Here is a 20,298-nt window from a genome sequence, read left to right on the forward strand (position 1 = left end):
TGCTCAACAACTACAACCCTAATGGAAGGGACTATTTTCACTGATGTTGGCCATGGCTTCCATGGCCAAAGTACTAGGATTAGATAGTGGGATACCTCTTTCCAGGTTTAAGCCTGCAACATCTGAAGCCCTGGACCTGGAACTGGAGACTCCCACCAGCCACTATACCTGTGAACCCATAGAAGACCTGAACTACCTATTTAAAAGACAGGCAAAAGATAAGTAAATGCCTACCAATTTTCCCTGGTGTAAAATGTTAACTGATTTTTGCTCTTTCACTTACAGATGTTTGTATAAGGGTTTCGCCAATTTTGGAACAAAATTCAAAATCAGGCCAAAATACTTACCTGTTGTGACTAGATCAAGCCAGCTGCACCTTTTATAACCATGTACAAGGCTTGCCGCAATCCATGGGTACCCACCTAAATACCTAGGGATAGAGAGCCATGATCCTCAATAGGCAGGGACAATGCCCGTGACCAGTAGAAAGTAGCTACAGAAAACTGATCTTCAGCCCTTCTGCCTCCTATAAAGATTTATGGGGATCATATCTCTCAGAGGGAAATCAGGCAGGAGAATAGGGAATTAGGGTAACCAGGGTTTCAGCTGGTGCAGCCAGTGCCTCAGGGGTGGAAGAACAGCAGGTGCAGCCAGTTAAATGAGCATGAGAACAGCAGGTGCAGTATATAGGCCACATCCTTGCTCCCATGATAACAAGCCACTTCAGCTTCCGATTGGTCTCGGGCCAATCCTTTATGAGGTGTGGTCAATTGGAGGCCTCTGAAGGGCACTGAGAGGTGTTGCAGGGTTTTTTCTTCAATAAAAACCATAATTGAGGGGGCTCCTGAGCAGTCGCTTGCTCAAGCCCAATCCCACTCAGAATTTTCTTCAATAAATCTGTACCCACACTGGCATTTTGTTCAATTCCTTGCCCAATACACCAAGAACAGCAGGTGCAGCATACAGGCCACATCCTGGCTGGACAACTCACATTTAGGACACTCTATCCGGCAACAGGTGACATCATCCTCTTAGCCTGTCAAAATGTTGGTATTACAGGCATGAGCTGCCCTGCCTGGCCTAGAACTTCTTTTTTTGCTGAAAAATATTCTCTTGTATGCATGTATTACATTTAGCCATTCATCAGCTGGTGGACATTTGAACTGTTTCCACTTTTGTTTACTACGAATAAAGCTGCTATGAACAGTTGTGTAAAGGTTTGCATAGACATGTTTTCATTTCTGTGTATATATGTAAGAGTATAATTTCTTTTATTTATTTATTTATTTATTTATTTATTTATTTATTTACTTATTTTTGAGACAGAGTTTCACTCTTGTTGCCCAGGCTGGAGTGCAATGGCGTGATCTCAGCTCACTGCAACCTTTTCCTCCCAGGTTCAAGCGATTCTCCTGCTCAGCCTCCCGAGTAGCTGGGATTACAGGCACAAGCCACCACACCTGGTTTAATTTTTGGTATATTTAGTAGAGACAGGGTTTCACCATGTTGGCCAGGCTGGCTTCGAACTCCTGACCTCAGGTTATCCACCTGCCTCAGCCTCCCAAAGTGCTGATTACAGGCATGAGCCACCACACCTGGCCTATGATTTTTGGGTCAAAGTGTAACTCTGTTTAATCGTTTAGGGGAATTTCCAACCTATTTTATGGTTTTATTGTTGTTATTGTTTTGAGACAAGGTCTCGCTCTGTCACCTAGGCTGGAGTGCAGTGGCACGAACATGACTCACTGCAGCCTTGACCTCCTGGACTCAAGCAATCCTCCAGTCTCAGCCCCTCAAGTTGCTAGGACTACAGGCGCAAGCCACCACACGCAGGTAATTTTTTGTTTTTTTATTTTTTTGTAGAGATGGGGGTGTCACCATATTGCCCAGGCTGGTCTCAAACTCCTGAGCTCAGGCAATCTGTCCACCTTGGCCTTCCAAAGTGCTGGGATTACAGATGTGAGCCACCACACCTGGTCACCAACCTGTTTTCTAAAATGACTGTACCATTTCACACTCCCACTAGCAGTGTATGAGGGTTTCATTTCTCCTTCTTCCTCACCAACACTTGTTCTTCTTGTCTGTAGATTTTATCATAACCATTCTAGGGGGTATAAAGTGGCATCTCATTCTGCTTTTGATTGCCTTTCCCTAGTGACTAATGGTGTTGAGCATCTAATTATGTGATTATTGGCAATTTGTGTATCATCTTGGAGAAATGTCTGTGCAAATCCTTTACTCATTTTTTCACTTGGGTTACTTGCCTTTTGTTGAGTTGTTAAGGGTTCCCTATGTATTCTGATACAAGTCCCTTAACAGATAGACAAGTTGCCAAGTTTTTCTCCCATCTTATGGGTTGTCTTTTTAGTTTCTTGGTGGTGGTCTTCGAAGTCATAAGTTTTTAATTTGATGAACTCCAATTCTGTTTTTGTCACTTGTACTTTTTTTTTGAGACAGGGGTCTCACTCTGCCACCCAGGCTGGAGCATGATGGTACAATCATGGCTTACTACGGCCTCAAACTCCTCGGCTTAAGTGATCCTTCTGCCTCAGCCTCCTGAGTAACTAGAGTAGACCTACAAGCACATGCCACCATACCCAGGTAATTTTTAAATTTTGTTTTGTACAGATGGGGTCTCTTTATGTTGCCTAGACTCGTTTCAAATTCCTGGGATCAAGAGATCCTCCCACTTTGGCCTCCCAAAGTGCTGGGATTACAGGTGTGAGCCACCATGCTCGGCCACTTTTACTTTTGGTGTCATATTTAAAAAATTATTTTTCTGATCCAAAGCTACAAACATTTACCCTTATGTTTTTTTCAAAAAGTTTTATAGTTTAGTTCTTATATTTAGGTCTTTGATCCATTTTGAAATTAATTTTTATGTATGCTGTGAGTCCTAGCTTCTCTAGAGACTAAGCTGGGAGGATCAGTTGAGCCCAGGAAACCCAGGCTGGAGTGAGCCATGATGGGGCCACTCCACTCTAGCCTGGATAATAGAGTGAAACCTTGTCTTAAAAAAAAAAAAATGGCCTCATGACAGATTAGAAAAACAAGTAAGAATGATAGTAGCTTTCCATATTTTTTCCTTGTAATATGTACACATTTATATTATATGCTCACCATTTTGATCTTTTCTCTGGGTTCATTAATTATATATGCATATTGTTGAAATTTAATTTTATAATTTAATCTTCAACAAACAGAACATTTGGTGGACCTGCAATGAATTTTGAGGAGTAGTAAGAATGGTCAGTGATGTATACAATAACTGTTGAAACTGTGCTCTCCTATTCTGTGTAGAGAGTGCCAGCTTCTTCAGATACAAGGAAGAAAGCTGTAGTTTGATAGAAATAAAAAATTGTCACATTGTTTCATGTAAGTCCTAATAAGTGTTGAAGGGTACAGAGGGAAACTCAGGAGTCAATTGGTGGATGGCTGTCCCTTTTCTTTCTTTGTAGGTGAATGAATTTACTTTCTCAGGGGGCAGAGACTGAGATGTTTTTAAAAATCCCGCAACAAAATGGGGAATATATTCACCTTGTTGACTCACAGAGGATACAAATCACACACAAGCAGATGGGGATTCAGAGTTGCAATTTTATTCATCTGCTGTCCAGGGAGTTCGGAGGTTGAGTGAGTGGAAAGAACTACATGAGACACAAAGAGGGCAGGGAACGGGGGGTCAAGTCAGAAGAAGCAGAGGCACCTACCCAGAACTCGGATTTTTTTTTTTTTTTTTTTTGACAGAGCCTTGCTCTGTCACCCAGGCTGGAGTGCAGTGGTGTGATCTCGGCTCACTGCAACCTCCTCCCCCCAGGTTCAAGTGATTCTTCTGCCTCAGCCTCCCAAGTAGCTGGGATTACAGGTATGCACCACCATGCCCTGCTAATTTTTTTTTTTTTTTTTTTTTAGTGGAGACAGGGTTTCACCATGTTGGTCAAGCTGGTCTCAAACTCCTGACCTCAGGTGATTCACCCACTTTGGCCTCCTAAAGTACTGGGATTACAGGTGTGAGCCACTGCACCCAGCCATGATGTTCTTTTTAGATGTGGCATTTTGAGTGTCATGATTTGGAGAGTTTTTGTGACTGTGCTGAGCTGGGACAGAGAGAAGAAGGGAACAGCTGCAGGAGCAGAAGTGGCAGGGAGAAGGGGCATTGGTCTCTCCATACATCTCAGGAGGGCTCTCCTCCCACACTGTTTTAAAACCTCATTTCTTTTTCAAAGCTCAGCTCGCACATTGCTCCCCAGAAAGGCTGCACTGATGACAGTGGTCTTTCTCCCCCTTCTTTTGATCCCCTCTGTGCTCACCCCTCTGCCCCATCTTTTCCACATCCTGTTCCCTTTCAGAGTCAGTGGCTTCCTTCTGTCTCATCCAGTGAACTGTGAGCTCCCTAAGAAAAAGAACAGAGTCTTACTCTTGTTTTTCACCCTCAATGTCCATAGATATGCCACATAGAAAGCCACACACAGAAGACAGGTGGATTTGCAAATGCTTGGATAACAAATGATATCAGAGGTACAGTAAGGGAACAAAATGTCTTTGCAGAGGGGGCATCCAAGTGTACCTTTGAAGAGTAGTTCCTGGGAATTCCCCAGGTGGTCAGCAGTGATGGAGGCAAAGCTCTCCAGGCAGCAGAAGACCATAGCAGCTGCCCACTTACAGTGTTAGTGCCACCTCCTCTTTGAGGGCTGATGGTGCCATTGGTGAAGGCTGTTTGTGCTTGACCTGGGAGTTTGTGCTTGGTCAGGGAGCTTCACCAGGGTAAGCTGTGTCAAGAAACAGGATCTTGCTTTTGAGGCCTCTCTCCAAAACTAGTACAACCTCTCTGCTAGAATTTGCAAAGAATAAGGACTTTGTGGTGCCCTCATAGACTGGATTTAAGGGACATGTGTTGCCTGAGCCTCATCTTTTTTTTTTTTTTCTTAATTATTATACTTTAAGTTCTAGGGTACATGTGCACAACGTGCAGGTTTGTTACATATGTATACATGTGCCATGTTGGTGTGCTGCACCCATTAACTCGTCATTTACATTAGGTATATCTCCTAATGCAATCCCTCCCCCTCCCCCCACCCCATGACAGGCCACGGTGTGTGATGTTCCCCACCCTGTGTCCAAGTGTTCTCATTGTTCAATTCCTACCTATGAGTGAGAACATGTGGTGTTTGGTTTTCTGTCCTTGTGATAGTTTGCTCAGAATGATGGTTTCCAGCTTCATCCATGTCCCTACAAAGGACATGAACTCATCTTTTTTATGGCTGCATAGTATTCCATGGTGTATATGTGCCACATTTTCTTAATCCAGTCTATCATTGTTGGACATTTGGGTTGGTTCCAAGTCTTTGCTATTGTGAATAGTGCCACAATAAACATACGTGTGCATGTGTCTTTATAGCAGCATGATTTATAGTCCTTTGGGTGTATACCCAGTAATGGGATCGTTGGGTCAAGTGGTATTTCTAGTTCTAGATCCTTGAGGAATCGCCACACTGTCTTCCACAATGGTTGAACTAGTTTACAGTCCCACCAACAGTGTAAAAGTGTTCCTATTTCTCCATATCCTCTCCAGCACCTGTTGTTTCCTGACTTTTGAATGATCGCCATTCTAACTGGTGTGAGATGGTATCTCATGGTGGTTTTGATTTGCATTTCTCTGATGGCCAGTGATGATGAGCATTTTTTCATGTGTCTTTTGGCTGCATAAATGTCTTCTTTTGAGAAGTGTCTGTTCATATCCTTTGCCCACTTATTGATGGGGTTGTTTGATTTTTTCTTGTAAATTTGTTTGAGTTCATTGTAGATTCTGGATATTAGCCCTTTGTCAGATGAGTAGATTGTAAAAATTTTTTCCCATTCTGTAGGTTGCCTGTTCACTCTGATGGTAGTTTCTTTTGCTGTGCAGAAGCTCTTTAGTTTAATTAGATCCCATTTGTCACTTTTGGCTATTGTTGCCATTGCTTTTGGTGTTTTAGTCATGAAGTCCTTGCCCATGCCTATGGCCTGAATGGCATTGCCTAGGTTTTCTTCTAGGGTTTTTATGGTTTTAGGTCTAACATTTAAGTCTTTAATCCATTACCTAAGCCTCATCTTCAAAATGACCCAGCAGTGACACTGTTCCTTTTCACTCTGTAGGTTGCATATCTCACCTGCACTGTGGTCCAGGAGTCTCAAGTCACCATCCCCACCATCGTCAGTCACCTGGTGACCCCAGGCAGAAACTGATCATCAGCGGACCTTGGAGGTAGGAAAATTATTAAAGAAATCCAAGAGCAGGACAGTAATAAGAAAGTGTGGAGTGGGAGAGAGGACAACTGGAGACCCAGGAGGGCCACTGAGACCAGGGAGAGAATGTGGGGATGGCAGGGACAGAGGGACAGAATCTTCATTTACTGAGATTGGTGGAAGCCCCGTCTGTGCCCTGCCCGTGTTGAGGTCCCCCTCTCAGGTGATTTCTTCTGCACCACCAGTCACCCCTACCCTGTCTACTGACCCATGGCAGAAACAGCAGATGTGACTGGGGGGCACTGAGGCAGGTGGGGACCAAGGGACCAGGGACAGCAGGTGCCACACTGAGCAGGATCAAGGAGAGCTGGAAAAGGAGGTGGGAGTCGTTGTTAGAGGAGGGTGTGAACTAGTCGGAATGAAAGAGGCCAGGAGGAGCCCCAGGACCTGAGGCCCTCCCTCTGCACACAGCCTTTCTCTGTTGGGCTCAGGCCCTGGCAACAGCCCATTATTTACTTCCCCCAACCCTGGCTCATGCTCAGCCAATCCTTGCTCCACTGAAGTTCTCTCGCCCAGTGTTGTTCCTGGCAGTAAATTGTAAGGAGGAGTAGTGCTCACTTGAAGGGCCTAGGGCCTGCCATGGGTCTTTGTACGTAGAACTTAATAGCAGCCCTCAGTGTATTAGTGAAGTGGTTTCTCTTATCATTTTGAGGCAAGAAAAGAGGTATAAAGAAGCTGGTTGAACTTGCCCAAGATCACACAGCCAGCCTGTGGCCCAGCTGACTTTTGAGCTCAGGCACATCACTCCACATTTTCTGACACATTCTGGTTCCTCTGACTTCTTCCCATCTGAGGCTCCCTGCCCTGCACTCAGATGCCCCATACCCTGCATTCAGATGCCCCCTCTGACTCGATGTTCAGGAGCACAGACTTCCAGCAGAGAGAGCCAAGGAAATGGAACCAGCCAGATGGGGAAGGACTGAGTGTAAATCCCAGGCTTCTCTCCAAGTCCAGGCCTTTTCTGGCAGATATCAGCAGCAAGACCAAGGTAGCCACAGAGGCGAGCTCTGCTGGGCGAGAACTCCCTGAATAGTCAAGTGTGCATGTGATTCTTCCAGGGGTCAGCCAGATCCTGTCCTGTTCCAGGCAGGAGGCACCGGGCATCTGGGTGCTCACAGCCTCCCTTTGCACAGAAGACTGAACCAGTAAGGCCACACGCCAGGCACGGGTCCCCATTTTCAGAGGATGGAGCCAGCCCTGTCGGGGCTGCTCATGTGTCCAGCTCCTTCAGGCTCCCTCATTATCCCAACGGCATTTCCACACATGGGAATTTGCAAAAGGAGAGAGTGAAAGGCCCAGGGCATTTCTCTGGTCCCTGCTAACCATCCTTTGGTTCTCTTGGTCTTTGTGTTCCTCATTTTCAGATTAGAAGCTAAAGATGGACAAGGCCGGTAGCAGAGTGTGCAGGTCTCCTGGCCAGCCCTGTATTTACTCCTGTCTCCAGGCAGAGTGGCCAGTGCCACTTGCTCAGGCAGCAGTCACGTGAGGTCCATCCTCTGGGAAGGCCCTCCCTGATGGTCCCTCTGTGATTCTGACCATAGGATGCCCGCAGCGCAGCAGAGTCCCAGGTGGAGCAGAATCGGCCATGAGAATAAGCTTGGTTCCGAGGTCTTTCTGCTGTTATGTCTGTAATTACTAAACTTTTTTCATATAATTGCATTTTCCAAACATATGACGATGACAGACAAATAATATAACAGGTAAACAGAAGGGCCGTTTTGTTTCCATGGCTCTGGCCCCCTAAGGGGCAGGAAAGCAGGTGACCTTATTCCCGGTATCAAAATGGCATGGCTGGAGTTCAGGTGGGCTGATGGGAAGCTGTGCATCCTGTAGCACCCTGGAATGGCTGAAATTAAGTATTTTATATGGCAAAATTGACTCATGGAGCAGAAATCGCCTGCCCATATGGACATGGGAGCAAGATGTCCTTCAGGCCCCCAAACCTCTTCTGAGCCTCTTCGCCTGCAGATAGCTGGGCAGGCGTGTCTGACCATTCCATGTGGCCAGGGTCCATCTTCAGCAGTTGTGGATTGAGACGTTTGTCCTTGTCTGTGCTGATTTGAGAGGTATTGGAGAAAGGCCGTGGTGTCTTGGTCTTCATCCCCAGTGTTAGCCACTTGCAATGGCGGGGGAGGAGGTGGTAGGCTGAGAGCACGGACAATGAAAAGACAGTCATGGCTGATTGCTAGAGAGAAAGATGAAGGAGACATTAACTCTTCTCCTGAAGCACAAATCAGAACAGATATTTTTCAGGTGTTGAGCGTGTATGTGCCTCACTTTGGTACTGGGCAGCATTTCTTATTGAACACTGCCACAGCGCTTAATGCAGGTTTACGTGAGCCCCAATTTCACGAGGAGGTCCCCTCTCCTCCCTCCCTCGGATGTCTCATGTCTCCATCTGTACTCTTAGTGGCCTGGTCTTTCTCTGAGACAATTCCAGGCTGGTTCCCCTGCTTTGCTATCCCCCACAAACTCTCCCACACCATTGCCCAGCTCCCAAGAGCTCATTGTGGCTGAGGAAAGGGGGTGCCTTGACACGGAGTTCCCTTCACATAAGGGTCCCCAGACACTCCTCCTGGAAGTGCTCCACCAGGACCCCTGCCACATGCGCCTCTTGGTGCAGGGAGGAGAGGAGAGCAGGTTGTGTCTGATGGGTGTGTCTGTGTGCAATGGCTGCTTGTATCCTTGTGTGTTGTGTACCTGCTCAGCAAACTGAGTCCTGTGGCCAAGAATGATCCTTGGCAAAACTGAGCACATTTAACCTAAGTGTGATTTCAACTCAACACTTTCCCATTGTGCCTCCCTCTCATCCCAAATGTGCCAAATACTTCTAGTCTAATCTTAGTATTTATTCTTTGCTTTGTCTGTCAGGTCCTGTTCTCTACGAGTGAATATCCTAATGACCATAATAAAGCCAGTTCCCTTTTTGGGGACTGACATTTGTTGAGAACTCCCTCTAAGAATGCTGTCTTGCTGCAAAACTTCACCTCTGGATAAAGTGGCTGTGCTCCTTCTGGGTGTTTGCATTGAGGCTGCTGAGGCACAGCTGAGAATGCACCACACAGCTGACTACGCTGCTGAGCATATCTCATTACTAAATGCATGTCCCTTTCAAGGATGCCAGGCCGTTAGGGCTGCATTGCAACTTTGATGGACACTGGGGATTAATGCCTGTGTGTCCTTGTTCCATTAAAAAGTTTGAAGTTTGCCGGGTGCGGTGGCTCATACCTGTAATCCCAGCACTTCGGGAGGCCAAGGCGGGCAGATTATGAGGTCAGGAGATTGAGACCATCTTGACCAACATGGGGAAACCCCGTTTCTACTAAAATACAAAAAAGTAGCCAGGCGTGGTGGTGGGTGGCTGTAGTCCCAGCTACTCGGGAGGCTGAGGCAGAAGAATGGCTTGAACCTGGGAGGAAGAAGTTGCAGTTAGCTGAGATGGAGCCACTGCACTCCAGCCTGGCAACAGAGCAAGACTCTGTCTCAAAAAAAAAAGTTTGAAGTTTGATTTTATGAGTTACTGATATAATGATAAATATATTAATATCATATAGTTCAATTTTTTTTCTCCTGACTTTGAAATTGACACTCTTTTGTGGGCCTGTAAGTTTCCTGGCCCTGGTCACTGTGTCCACCCTGCCCATGGCTAAGGGGTCCTAGCAGCAAGCCTGTATGTAACTGGCCCCTATACCCTCCCACTCTGCCAGAGATTTTTTCCGAAAGGAATCTCCCTGCACGGAGGGTAGAGCTCGAGATCTCCATGTCCCAGGGTGGCTCGCAGGTCACCACTGCCCAGCATGTCTCTGGCTGCTGACAGGACTCTGTGCTTTCTTAACTCCTTAATGGAGTTCCTGGAGTTGGAGGGATGTGCTTCCCACCAGAAACCCACTTGTGTCAGTTTTTCTTCCATTTGAAACAAATGATCAAAGTGATAGCGTTTTCTATGTTACATGTCTGTCTCTGGTCACTTAAAAACAAAACAGAGCAGGGGGTCCCCTGACAGCCCAGGAGAACAGGAAGGCAGCCCTGGGGTAACCTGTCAAGGTTCAGATCATGACCTCCAGCATCGGCCACGGCTGGGTGACATCATCACTCCCCAGGGGACAGGTGAGCCCCTCCTCACCCCACAGCTCAGACCCCAGGATCAGCCCCAATCCCTGCGCCGTAAGCTCCTTCTATTTCCCCTTTCCATCCTAAGCTTGTCCCCAGCCAGCGCCGAAGGAGGCCAGCCCTGTGAGACAGGGAGGGGTCCAGCCTGGGACCCGGCCTGAGCCGGGAGGAGGCGCTTGTCCTGCCCCGGCCCCTATGATGAGTCCCCTCTTATCCAGCAGGTGGTGACTCCCCTATCTGCGGCCGACCCCAAGTCCCCACCGGTCTGTCCTTCTCCAGGGCCTGGCACAGAAGCACCCTTTGTCCCTGGGTGGCCTGATCCTGCTGACCATGGATCACCTCCCTGACCACGAATACTCTGCCAACTGTCCCTGAGTGACCAAGACAGCTCAGTCTAGAGTCTAGAGGCCTGAGTACCCAGGATGACCTAATAGTCCCGACTATTAGGACCCCAGGACTGCAGCTTTGTCAGTTTAATGGATTCCACCTCTAGGAATCAACTGCCACGAGATTCTAATTGGCTGAGCTGCGTGTCCACGTGACCGATTGAACCATCCACCTGGGTCTTCCAGCTGACTATCAAACGCACAGCCCTGTGGGGGCCGGGGGAGGAAGAGCCAAGAGGGAGGTCGGGCCGGGGCCTGGCGGCTTCCTCTGCGAACTCTGCCACTTTCTGGCCTCAGGGACCCATCGAGTTCTTGCAGTGCCCTGCAGTCTTCAGAGTCAGATCTGTCTCTGGAAGTTTCTTGATGTGAGACCCACAGATGGGCTCCATAGAGACCACTGAGTTCCTGAAAGTATATTCATCTTTGTGTAAGGAGAGGTCATAGTACCTATCTAGCTCTCAAAAATGACTATCTTAGAATTCAAAGATATTAGGAGTCACTTCTCCACGGAGACCCTCCAGAAGGTCAGGAAGGTCCCCAAATAAAACTCACTAAATCCCATTTCACCCTTGCTCCTAGAAACCCAAGGTATCATGGAGGCACCTTGGCGGGATGCCAAGGACTGAGCTGGGGGTGAGGTTGTCAGGGAGGAGGGTCGAGACCCTGGGTGCCCTCTGAGTTCCAACTGAGGCTCTGAGCCCTTCACTCAGTTGTCCCTTGAAGAGCAGTTGCCATATGCAAGGTGCACTGGTGTAAGGTGGAAGTCTCCCTTTACTTCTGGTCTAGGACACCCAGAACAGTAGAGAATTCCTGCCTCAGCTCAGCACCAAAGGCCCACATTTTTACCTGAGATTCCCGGCACCGGCCACTTGGAGCTGGAAGGGCTGTGCACCTGATTGTATATAGGGACACTGGAGTCTGTGGACATTCACACCAGGACATGGTTTATGCCACAATGTGTTCATGTCCCTGGTGACTGTGTGTTGATCATTGAGAACACGTGGTGTCTGCACACGAAGGTGGAGCCACCGGCTGCCTGTGACCCTCCTTACCAGAAAGCTCCACCTGGCTTTGTGCTGCATGCTGACTGTGATCATTAATGTGCCAGGAAGGGCAGGATGATCGGTAACAACTAGGTCCTCTGAAAACACTCAGCCCTGGAGAATCTCACCAGGTGGCGAGGCAGAAGCCCCACGTGAGAACCCCTCCCATGCTGGCCACTGGTGCTGATGGCCATGGTGCTGATGATCACTGGTGCTGATGGCCACTGGTGCTGATGATCACTGGTGCTGATGACCCACTGGTGCTGATGGCCATGGTGCTGATGACCACTGGTGCTGATGATCACTGGTGCTGATGACCCACTGGTGCTGATGGCCATGGTGCTGATGGCCATGGTGCTGATGATCACTGGTGCTGATGGCCATGGTGCTGATGGCCATGGTGCTGATGATCACTGGTGCTGATGGCCACTGGTGCTGATGGCCCCTGGTGCTGATGATCACTGGTGCTGATGACCCACTGGTGCTGATGGCCATGGTGCTGATGATCACTGGTGCTGATGGCCACTGGTGCTGACAACCACTGGTGCTGACGACCGCTGGTGTTGATGGCCACTGGTGCTGATGGTCACTGGTGCTGACAGCCACTGGTGCTGTTCTTACCATGTGCTGTCATCCTGGCTGCACATGAGACTCATTGGCAGTTTCATCAAAGTTACTGCCTCTTGGACCTCACTTCCCCAGCTCTTGCTACTGTTTTGTGGGGCTGAGTGAATATCAGCAGTTTTAAAGCCCTCAGATTATTGTGATGAGCAGCTAGCTGTCTGCTCCAATCCTTCATTCTTCTAGCAGCCACCTCCTCACCACTTGCCACCTCTCTCACCCAAGCACCTATAGCCACTATGCTGACCAGCTGTCCTGTTGCGCAGGGATGAGGGAGGTCCCTTGGAAACACCAGCTCAGTTCTGGGAAATCGGGACCCACACTCCAACCTGGCCTTCCAGTTTCCTACCAAGGATGGAGCTTTCAGTCTAGCTCACAAGTTCTTTCTTTGCTTTGACTCCCCACAGTGAGGGCAGAAAGCATGACTGGAAATTGTGATGTCCAACTCCACAGAGGCTCCTTTGCTACATGGCATTTATCCTTGATGCCAGGTTCTTTTAGCTAAGCTGTGGGGCGCGGGTAGGCTGCAGCCCATGGCAGCTGTGCTGCCTAAATAGTTCTCCAATAGTTGAAGTGCAATAAATTTATCCAAGTCCTTCTCATGTCACGTTCAGCATTTAGTGTTATGGAGGAGGGTTTCTTCCCCGGTGTAGACATGTGCTTCAGAAGAGGCCCAGGGGTTGATTCCTGGAGTGATTTAGCAGAATGGCTGCACTTCCTTGGGGTTTGGAGCTCCTGAGACCCTGAGCACACAGGGATGAGTCATGCCCTATGCTGCCACCTACAAAACTGTGATTGCAATAATGATTTATTTTTATTTTTATTTTTTTTGAAAAAGGGTCTCACTCTGTTAACCACGCTGGAGTGTAGTGATGTGATTTTGGCTCAGTGCAGCCTCGACTTCCTTGGCTCAAGCTATCCTCCCACCTCAGCCTCCCGAGTAGCTGGGACCACAGAGGTGCACCATCATGCTTGAGTGATTTATATATATATATATATATATATATATATATATATATATATATATATATATGTTTTGGTTTTTTTTTGTAGAGACGCCATGAAGGGGCCATAACCCAGGTGATTCTGTGCAATGCTGCATATTCCGAAACAGGCTGCATTCCCCTGAAGGAACTAGGTCCAGATTGCAGAAGGGTCTTGAAGTCTCAAACAGTCTGAGCAGAGCAGGTCCCAGAACCCAGAGCTCCTGATGGCGGGCTCCTGTGCCAGCCACATTAACTCTCCATTCCCTTATTCCCTCAGTCCCTAAAAACCAGCATTCTACTTTTTGTCTTTATTTTGACTAAGTATGTAGATTCCATATAAGTGGAATCATATGGTATTTTTCTTTTTGTGACTGGCTTATTTCACTTAGCATAATATCTTCAGGTTTTAGCATAGCATATTACAGAATTTCTAAGGTGAGTAATATCCCATTGTATAGATACACCACATTTTGCTTATCCATTCATCCACTGATGGATAATTGGATTTTTCCATGTTTTAGCTATTGCTATGAACAAAAGTGTACAAATATCTCTTTGAAACCCTGCTTTCAATTCTTTTGAGTATATACCCAGAAGTATAATTACTAGCTTATATGGTAATTCTATTTTTAATGTTTTAAGGAACCACTATACTGTTTCCTCCACAGCTATGCCATTTTACATTCCCACAAACAGTGCACAAAAGTTCCAATTTCTCCATATCCTCACAAGATGTGTTATTTTCTGTGTGTTTGTGTGTGCACGTGCTTTTTTTTTTAAAGTAGCCATCCTAATGACTGTGAAGTGGTATCTTGCTATAGTTTTGATTTGCATTTCCCTAATGATTAGTGATGCAGAGCATCTTTTCAAATGCTTATTGGCCATTTGTATATCTTCTTTGGAGAAATGTCTACAAAAGTCCTTTGCTCATTTTCAAATCAGGTTTTTTGTTGTTGTTGAGTTTGGGATGGTGGCTTTTTTGTATATTTCTTGATTTGGTGCTGGTTACACAAGTGAGTTGAGGTTGTGAAAATTTTTCAAGGGCCAGGCGCAGTGGCTCATGCCTGTAATTCCAGCATTTTGGGAGGCCAAGGTGGGTGGATTACCTGAAGTCAGGAGTTTGAGGCCAGCCTGGCCAACATGCTAAAGCCACATCTCTACTAAAAATACAAAAAATTAGCCAGGCATGGTGGCAGGCACCTGTAATCCCAGTTACTAGGGAGGCTGAGGCAAGAGGATCGCTTGAACCCGGGAGGCAGAGGTTGCAATGAGCCAAGAACGCACCAGAGCACTCCAGCCTGGGCAACAAGAGCAAAACTCTGTCTCAAAAGAAAAGGAAAAGAAAAGAAAATTTATCAAGATGTACCCTTATGACATTTGCACGTTTTTCTGTGTGTGTGTATAATACTATTACATGTAACACACATATATAATACTTCAATAAAAGTTAAATTAATACATTAAAAATTAAGAAATGGGAGGGTGGGAGGGAGAGGGAAATTGAGGGAAAGAGGGAGGAAACACCAGGCAGAAGCTGTATCCTCTTGAGCTAACCTTAGAAGTCACCTAGAATCACTTCCACCACACTTCACTGCTTGGAGAAGCCACAAGCTTCCATCCAGATTGATGGGGAGGGAAACTAGACCCCACCTTTCAGGAAGAGGAATGTAAATCACATTGCAAGAAGAGCAGGTGGTATGGAATAAATATATAGATGTGTCCATCTTGGGAAAATACGATCTGTCCTGGCAGTGTAGGGGAGGTAGAAAGTGGTGGTCAGGTAGCTAAAAGTGCAGGCTGTCTCAGGCCCCAGCCCAAGACAGCCCAATTCAGTCTGTGCAGGGAAGCCGTGGGAATCTGTACTTTCACAGGATGGGGCTGACATGCAAATGCAGTGGGTGACCCTTTAGAATTACTGCCACATGAATTGAGGGTTTGAATTCTAGAGTTAGAGGAACTCTCTTGCACAAGTCCATTAACTTTTATTACTCTCAGCTTCCTCAGCCACAAAACTGGCATCGTGGTTCCTATACCATAGGTGTATCATAAGGATTGAAATAGCATACTTAAAGGGCTTAGTGGAGTGCCTTGCATGTAGAAAGTGCTCCACAGATGGTATTATTATTGTTATCATTTTTTTTAAATTATGAGAATAGACCTACCTGAAAAATTAGAGCACTGACAACCCATTCTGGAGTTCTCAGGACACCAAGTCTCCATCAGACTCTGCCTTCGCATCTGGAGGCCAGCTGGAAGGCCAAACTGCTTTGGTGACAGGGAGAGGATGGCATGGCTGTCAGTGGGTCTTGAGACTGAGAAGGTGCAGGGCTTGCTTATGGACCCCACAGTTGGAAAGTGGAAGTGTCAGGTAAAGCCCAGGGATCCTGGGACCCCGACTTGTGTTCCACTGCTGGTCTCCTTCCCTCAAGAGCCCAGCTGGCCTCAAGTTTCCTCTCATTGAGTGAGGCTTGTTTCCAGCTTCCCCACTCACCCTGGGGAAGCAGAAAGTCTCAAAATGCAGGCAGGCACTGTGGGCAGGAAGGGCATCTCCTGTCACAGTGGGTGGTACCTACATAGGCATAGGGGACTCCTGCGGGAACCGCAGTATCAGGAGAGCTGGTGCCTTGTCACTGAAACCAGTGGAAAGAAACATTTACTTATAGAAGCTATGCAAACATACCTTTCATCACACCACTCTCCAGATCCCTAACCCTCAATGGCTCCCCTGTGCCTTAAGAAAATCTAACTGTGGACCTTATAAGAGAAAAATATACCTAAGCCCTCCAACCCAGGGAAAATAAACCAAGTACTCTCCTTTAAGCACATCCCAAGCCTTCCTGTCTTTGTTCCCAGCTTCTCTCTACTGTCCTTCTTGCTCAGATCTTATTGTCATTACCATTGCAATGACAGTAAGTTCCATTCTCTCTTCTTTCCAGCCTCTACCAGCCACTGTGGCTCCAGAGTGAACTCCTCACATCTTCCTCTGAATTCTTCTAGAGTAAGTCTGTAGCAGTCATCGACAGTAGGTCCCATTTCATCAGTAGGAAAAGCCTGTTTCTGTCTCCCTTTGAAGACTTTTCTGTCAGTCTGCCTTAGATTTTTCTAATTCCCTGCAGCTCCTGTTCAAAAACTGTTTCCCCCAATTGACTCATACAGTGCCCAAATTGTACACAAGCCAATGCAGATTTCAGAAATCCTATTGTCACAGGATCCTTTGGGTGTCGCTTCACCAGCTGGAAACCTCGCAGCTGGCAGTGCCTCTACTTGAATATTGCTCACACCCACTGGGTTCATTCCACCCATTCAGCCTGGCAGGCTGTGCCCAGCTTGCACTACCAGCCCAGATCCCATGCCTGCCGAGGGCAAGCCAGATGCAGAAAGGCGAAGGGTGTGTGAGTGAGCAAGTGCAGAGTGTGGCCACTGCACACAGCCAGGCACACTGCAGCAGGGCGGGCAGCTCCAGGCACCGGCATAGGCGCTGGCTCCATGCAAGGCTGTGGCTGGACCAGGCGTACTACAAGCGGCTTCTCCTGCAGTTGCCAGCATCTGAATGAAGGGAATGTGGTGGCTCCTGACAACCTGGAGATGCCAGCAACTGCAGATCCTCTACGGGTTGGGAGTGCATGTTACAGCTCTCTCATTCCCGCCGCCCGCAGCATGACAGCATGGCAAACAGTGGTGGGAGGCAATGCGTTTCAGCCCATTTGTGTTACAGCTTGTTCAATCCCATCACCCCAACTCCAGCCCACAGCTCCTGGGCTGGCCTGCCCCGCCACTGCTTCCTGTCACATGGGGCAGCCACCCAGCGCTGGTGGAGGGCGGGAGGGCTATATTGTTACAGCTCTGGCTTGGGAATCCTGAGGTCTGGGTCCCCAGAAGAGTCACCACTCTTCGCTCCCACAGTTTGGTGAACAGGGAAGCATATCACGACCTGCAGCTCAGTGGGCTGGCCAGGAAAGTGTTACAGCCCTTTTTGTGCCCTCTGTTCTCAGGTCCTGAGTTCTTATCCCAGGTCCAGGAACAATGAGGTTACTCAGGCAACTGGAGGGTGAGGATGGAGAAGAGCTTTATTGAGCAACAGAACAGCTCTCAGCAGAGAGGAGACCCAAAGTGGGTAGCTCCTACCTACAGGAAGGTAATCCCAATGTGTGTCTGAGTCCTGCTGAGTCTAGGGGTTTTTATAGGTGAAGAATGGAGGAAGTGCATGCTGATTGGTCCATGAGTGGGAGGAAGTGCATGGAGATTGGTCCAAGGGTGGGTCCAAAAAACCAGTCACCATCAACTGGCAGAAAGGCATCAAGGAAGTTCTTACTCCCAGTCATGTACTCCACCTGGAACTGGCAGCTTGGCCTCCAGGCTTCAGGCCATCCCTGGTTTGAAGGTTGGGCCTCACCGGGGACCCACCCCTTCCCACCTAGGTACCTGTCTGCCTCCTGCCACCATCATTATTGTTAAATCTCAGGGTGGAAGGCATGAGGGGTGGGCAATGGGAAGTGTAAATTTGTGAATTATCACTTTGGCTAAGTGAATGACATAGTTTACAGTAATCTGTGATCCTATTTTATGATATCAAGTGTTTTGAACATTTGATATTAGACAAACTTTTCAAAATCAAAGCTTCAAATTCTAAATTTAGTCTTTTTCACCTTAAACTAACCTTTTAGATATTAGTGTCCCTGAAAGTCCAAGAGAGACATATTGGGTTTATTTGGTATATTAAAATCCTAGAGAAAGCCTTGTCAAATATGAAACAGTGTTTGCCTTTCCTTGGATTATATTTTATGGGTGTTATTAATATGTCTTCCAAAATTACATGAGATACATATAATTCTGATGTCTTAATGCATGGTATTAGTAATAATTATAATTATTATGTTAAATTTTTGTCTGTTACAGAAATAATCAAATTTTCTTGCCAATTGTGTCTTTAACCATGGCTGATCTAAGACTTTTGCCATCCACAGACAATTATTGTTTTACTTTTTGATTCTTCTCAAAAGAGTTTCATAATCAGCTGTAGACCAAAATTTGCTTCTATATGGAAATTCATGGAAAAGACTCTGACAAGTATTCTTAAATACAGGTTTCTGAAGGGGGCCAAGATGGCCCAATAGCAACAGCTCCAGTCTGCAGCTCCCAGAAAGACCAACGCAGAAGGCGGGTGATTTCTGCATTTCCAACTGAGGTACCCAGTTCATCTCACTGGGACTGGTTAGGCAGTGGGTCCAACCCACAGAGGGTGAGCAGAAGCAGGGTGGGGTGTCACTTCACCCAGGAAGTGCAAGGAGCTGGGGGACCTCCCTCCCCAAGCCAAGGGAAGCCATGAGGGACTGTGCTACCTGGCCAGGTTACTATGCTTTTCCCACGGTTTTTATAATCTGCAGATCAGGAGATTCCTTCATGTGCCTATACCACCAGGGCTTTGGGTTTCAAGCAGAAAACCCAAGTGGCTGTTTGGGCAGACACGAAGCTAGCTGCAGATTTTTTTTTTTTTCCTATCCCAGTGGCACCTGGAACCCCAGCAAGACAGAACTGTCCACTGCTCTGGAAAGGGGGCTGAAGCCAGGGGAGCCATGTTGTCTCGCTCAGTGGGTCCCACTCCCACGGAGCCCAGCAAGCTAAGAACCACTGGCTTGAAATTCTCACTCCCAGCACAGCAGTCTGAGGTTGATCTGGGACGATTGAGCTTGCTGTGGGGAGGGGCATCTGCCATTACTGAGGCTTTAGTAGGCGGTCTTCCCCTGACAGTGCTAAGGAGGCTGGGAGGTCTGGGCTGGTTGCAGCAAAGCAGCTGTGGCCAGACAGCTTCTCTAGATTCCTCCGCACTAGGCAGGGCATCTCAGGAGGAAAGGTAACAGCCCCAGTCAGGGGCTTGCAGACAAAACCCCCATCTCCCTGGGACAGAGCACCTGAGGGAATAGGCGGCTGTGGGTGCAGCTTCAGTGGATTTAATCGTTCCTGCCTGCCGGCTCTGAGAAGAGCAGCTGATCCTGATGAGAAGTATTCTCCCAGCACAGTGCACCAGCTCTGCTAGGGGACAGACTGCCTTCTCAAGTGGGTCCCTGACCCCTGTGCCTACTGACTGAGAGAGACCTCCCAACAGGGGTTGACAGACACCTCATACAAAAGAGCTACAGCTGGCATCAGGCTGGTGCCCCTGTGGGACAAAGCTTCCAGAGGAAGGAGCAGGCAGCTATCTTTGCTGTTCTGCAGCCTCCACTGGTGATAATACCCAGGCAAACAGGGTCTGGAGTGGACCTCTAGCAAACTGCAGCAGACCTGCAGAAGAGGGGCCTGACTGTTAGAAGAAAAACTAACAAACAGAAAACAACAACATCAACATCAACATAAAGGATCCCCACACAAAAACCCCATCAAAAGGTCATCAGTCTCAAAGATCAAAGGTAAATCTAGAAAGATGAGGAAAAACCAGGGCAAAAATGCTGAAAATTCCAAAAATCAGAATGCCTCTTATCCTTCAAATGACTGCAACTCCTCTTCAGCAAGGGCACAAAACTGGATGGAGAATGAGATTGATGAATTGACAGAAGTAGGCTTCAGAAGGTGGGTAATAACAGACTCCTCAGAGCTAAAGGAGCATGTTCTAACCCAATGCAAGGAAGCTAAGAACCTTGGTAAAAGGAACTGCTAACTAGAATAACCACTTTAGAGAGGAATATTAATGACCTGATGGAGCCGAAAAACACGGCATGAGAACTTTGTGAAGCATACACAAGTATCAAAAGCCGAATTGATCAAGCAGAAGAAAGGATATCAGAGATTGAAGATCAACTTACTGAAATAAGGCATGAAGACAAGATTAGAGAAAAAGGAATGAAAAGGAACAAACAAAGCCTCCAAGAAATG

At 47.3% G+C, this 20,298-nt stretch overlaps 1 protein-coding gene and 1 long non-coding RNA gene across 3 annotated transcripts; one reads left to right on the plus strand and one right to left on the minus strand.

Annotated features, from left to right (window-relative positions):
* Window positions 1–215: 215 nt before the first annotated feature.
* Window positions 216–9,693, plus strand: LOC129052095 (uncharacterized). Its single transcript, XR_008516861.1, has 4 exons — window positions 216–1,833; window positions 2,458–2,601; window positions 6,136–6,244; window positions 9,157–9,693. It is a non-coding gene; the product is annotated as an uncharacterized LOC129052095 (long non-coding RNA).
* Window positions 9,694–10,791: 1,098 nt separating this feature from the next.
* LOC129052096 (uncharacterized) lies at window positions 10,792–16,969 on the minus strand. 2 transcript variants are annotated; one of them, XR_008516863.1, is made up of 2 exons: window positions 15,594–16,969; window positions 10,792–11,186 (listed from the first exon to the last, which is right to left on the minus strand). XR_008516863.1 is itself a non-coding variant. In XM_054541683.1 (2 exons), the coding sequence occupies exon 1, from the start codon at window positions 12,446–12,448 to the stop codon at window positions 12,062–12,064; it is 387 nt and encodes a 128-aa protein (XP_054397658.1). In that variant the 5' UTR covers window positions 12,449–12,585; the 3' UTR covers window positions 10,855–11,186; window positions 11,834–12,061. The 2 variants fall into 2 exon arrangements, 1 of the variants encoding a protein (XP_054397658.1); XM_054541683.1 differs by lacking the exon at window positions 15,594–16,969 and adding an exon at window positions 11,834–12,585 and having other exon boundaries at window positions 10,855–11,186.
* Between the last annotated feature and the right edge of the window lie 3,329 nt (window positions 16,970–20,298).

The sequence above is a fragment of the Pongo abelii genome, chromosome 21 (genome assembly GCF_028885655.2).
Source record: "Pongo abelii isolate AG06213 chromosome 21, NHGRI_mPonAbe1-v2.0_pri, whole genome shotgun sequence".
Classification (NCBI taxonomy): domain Eukaryota; kingdom Metazoa; phylum Chordata; class Mammalia; order Primates; family Hominidae; genus Pongo; species Pongo abelii.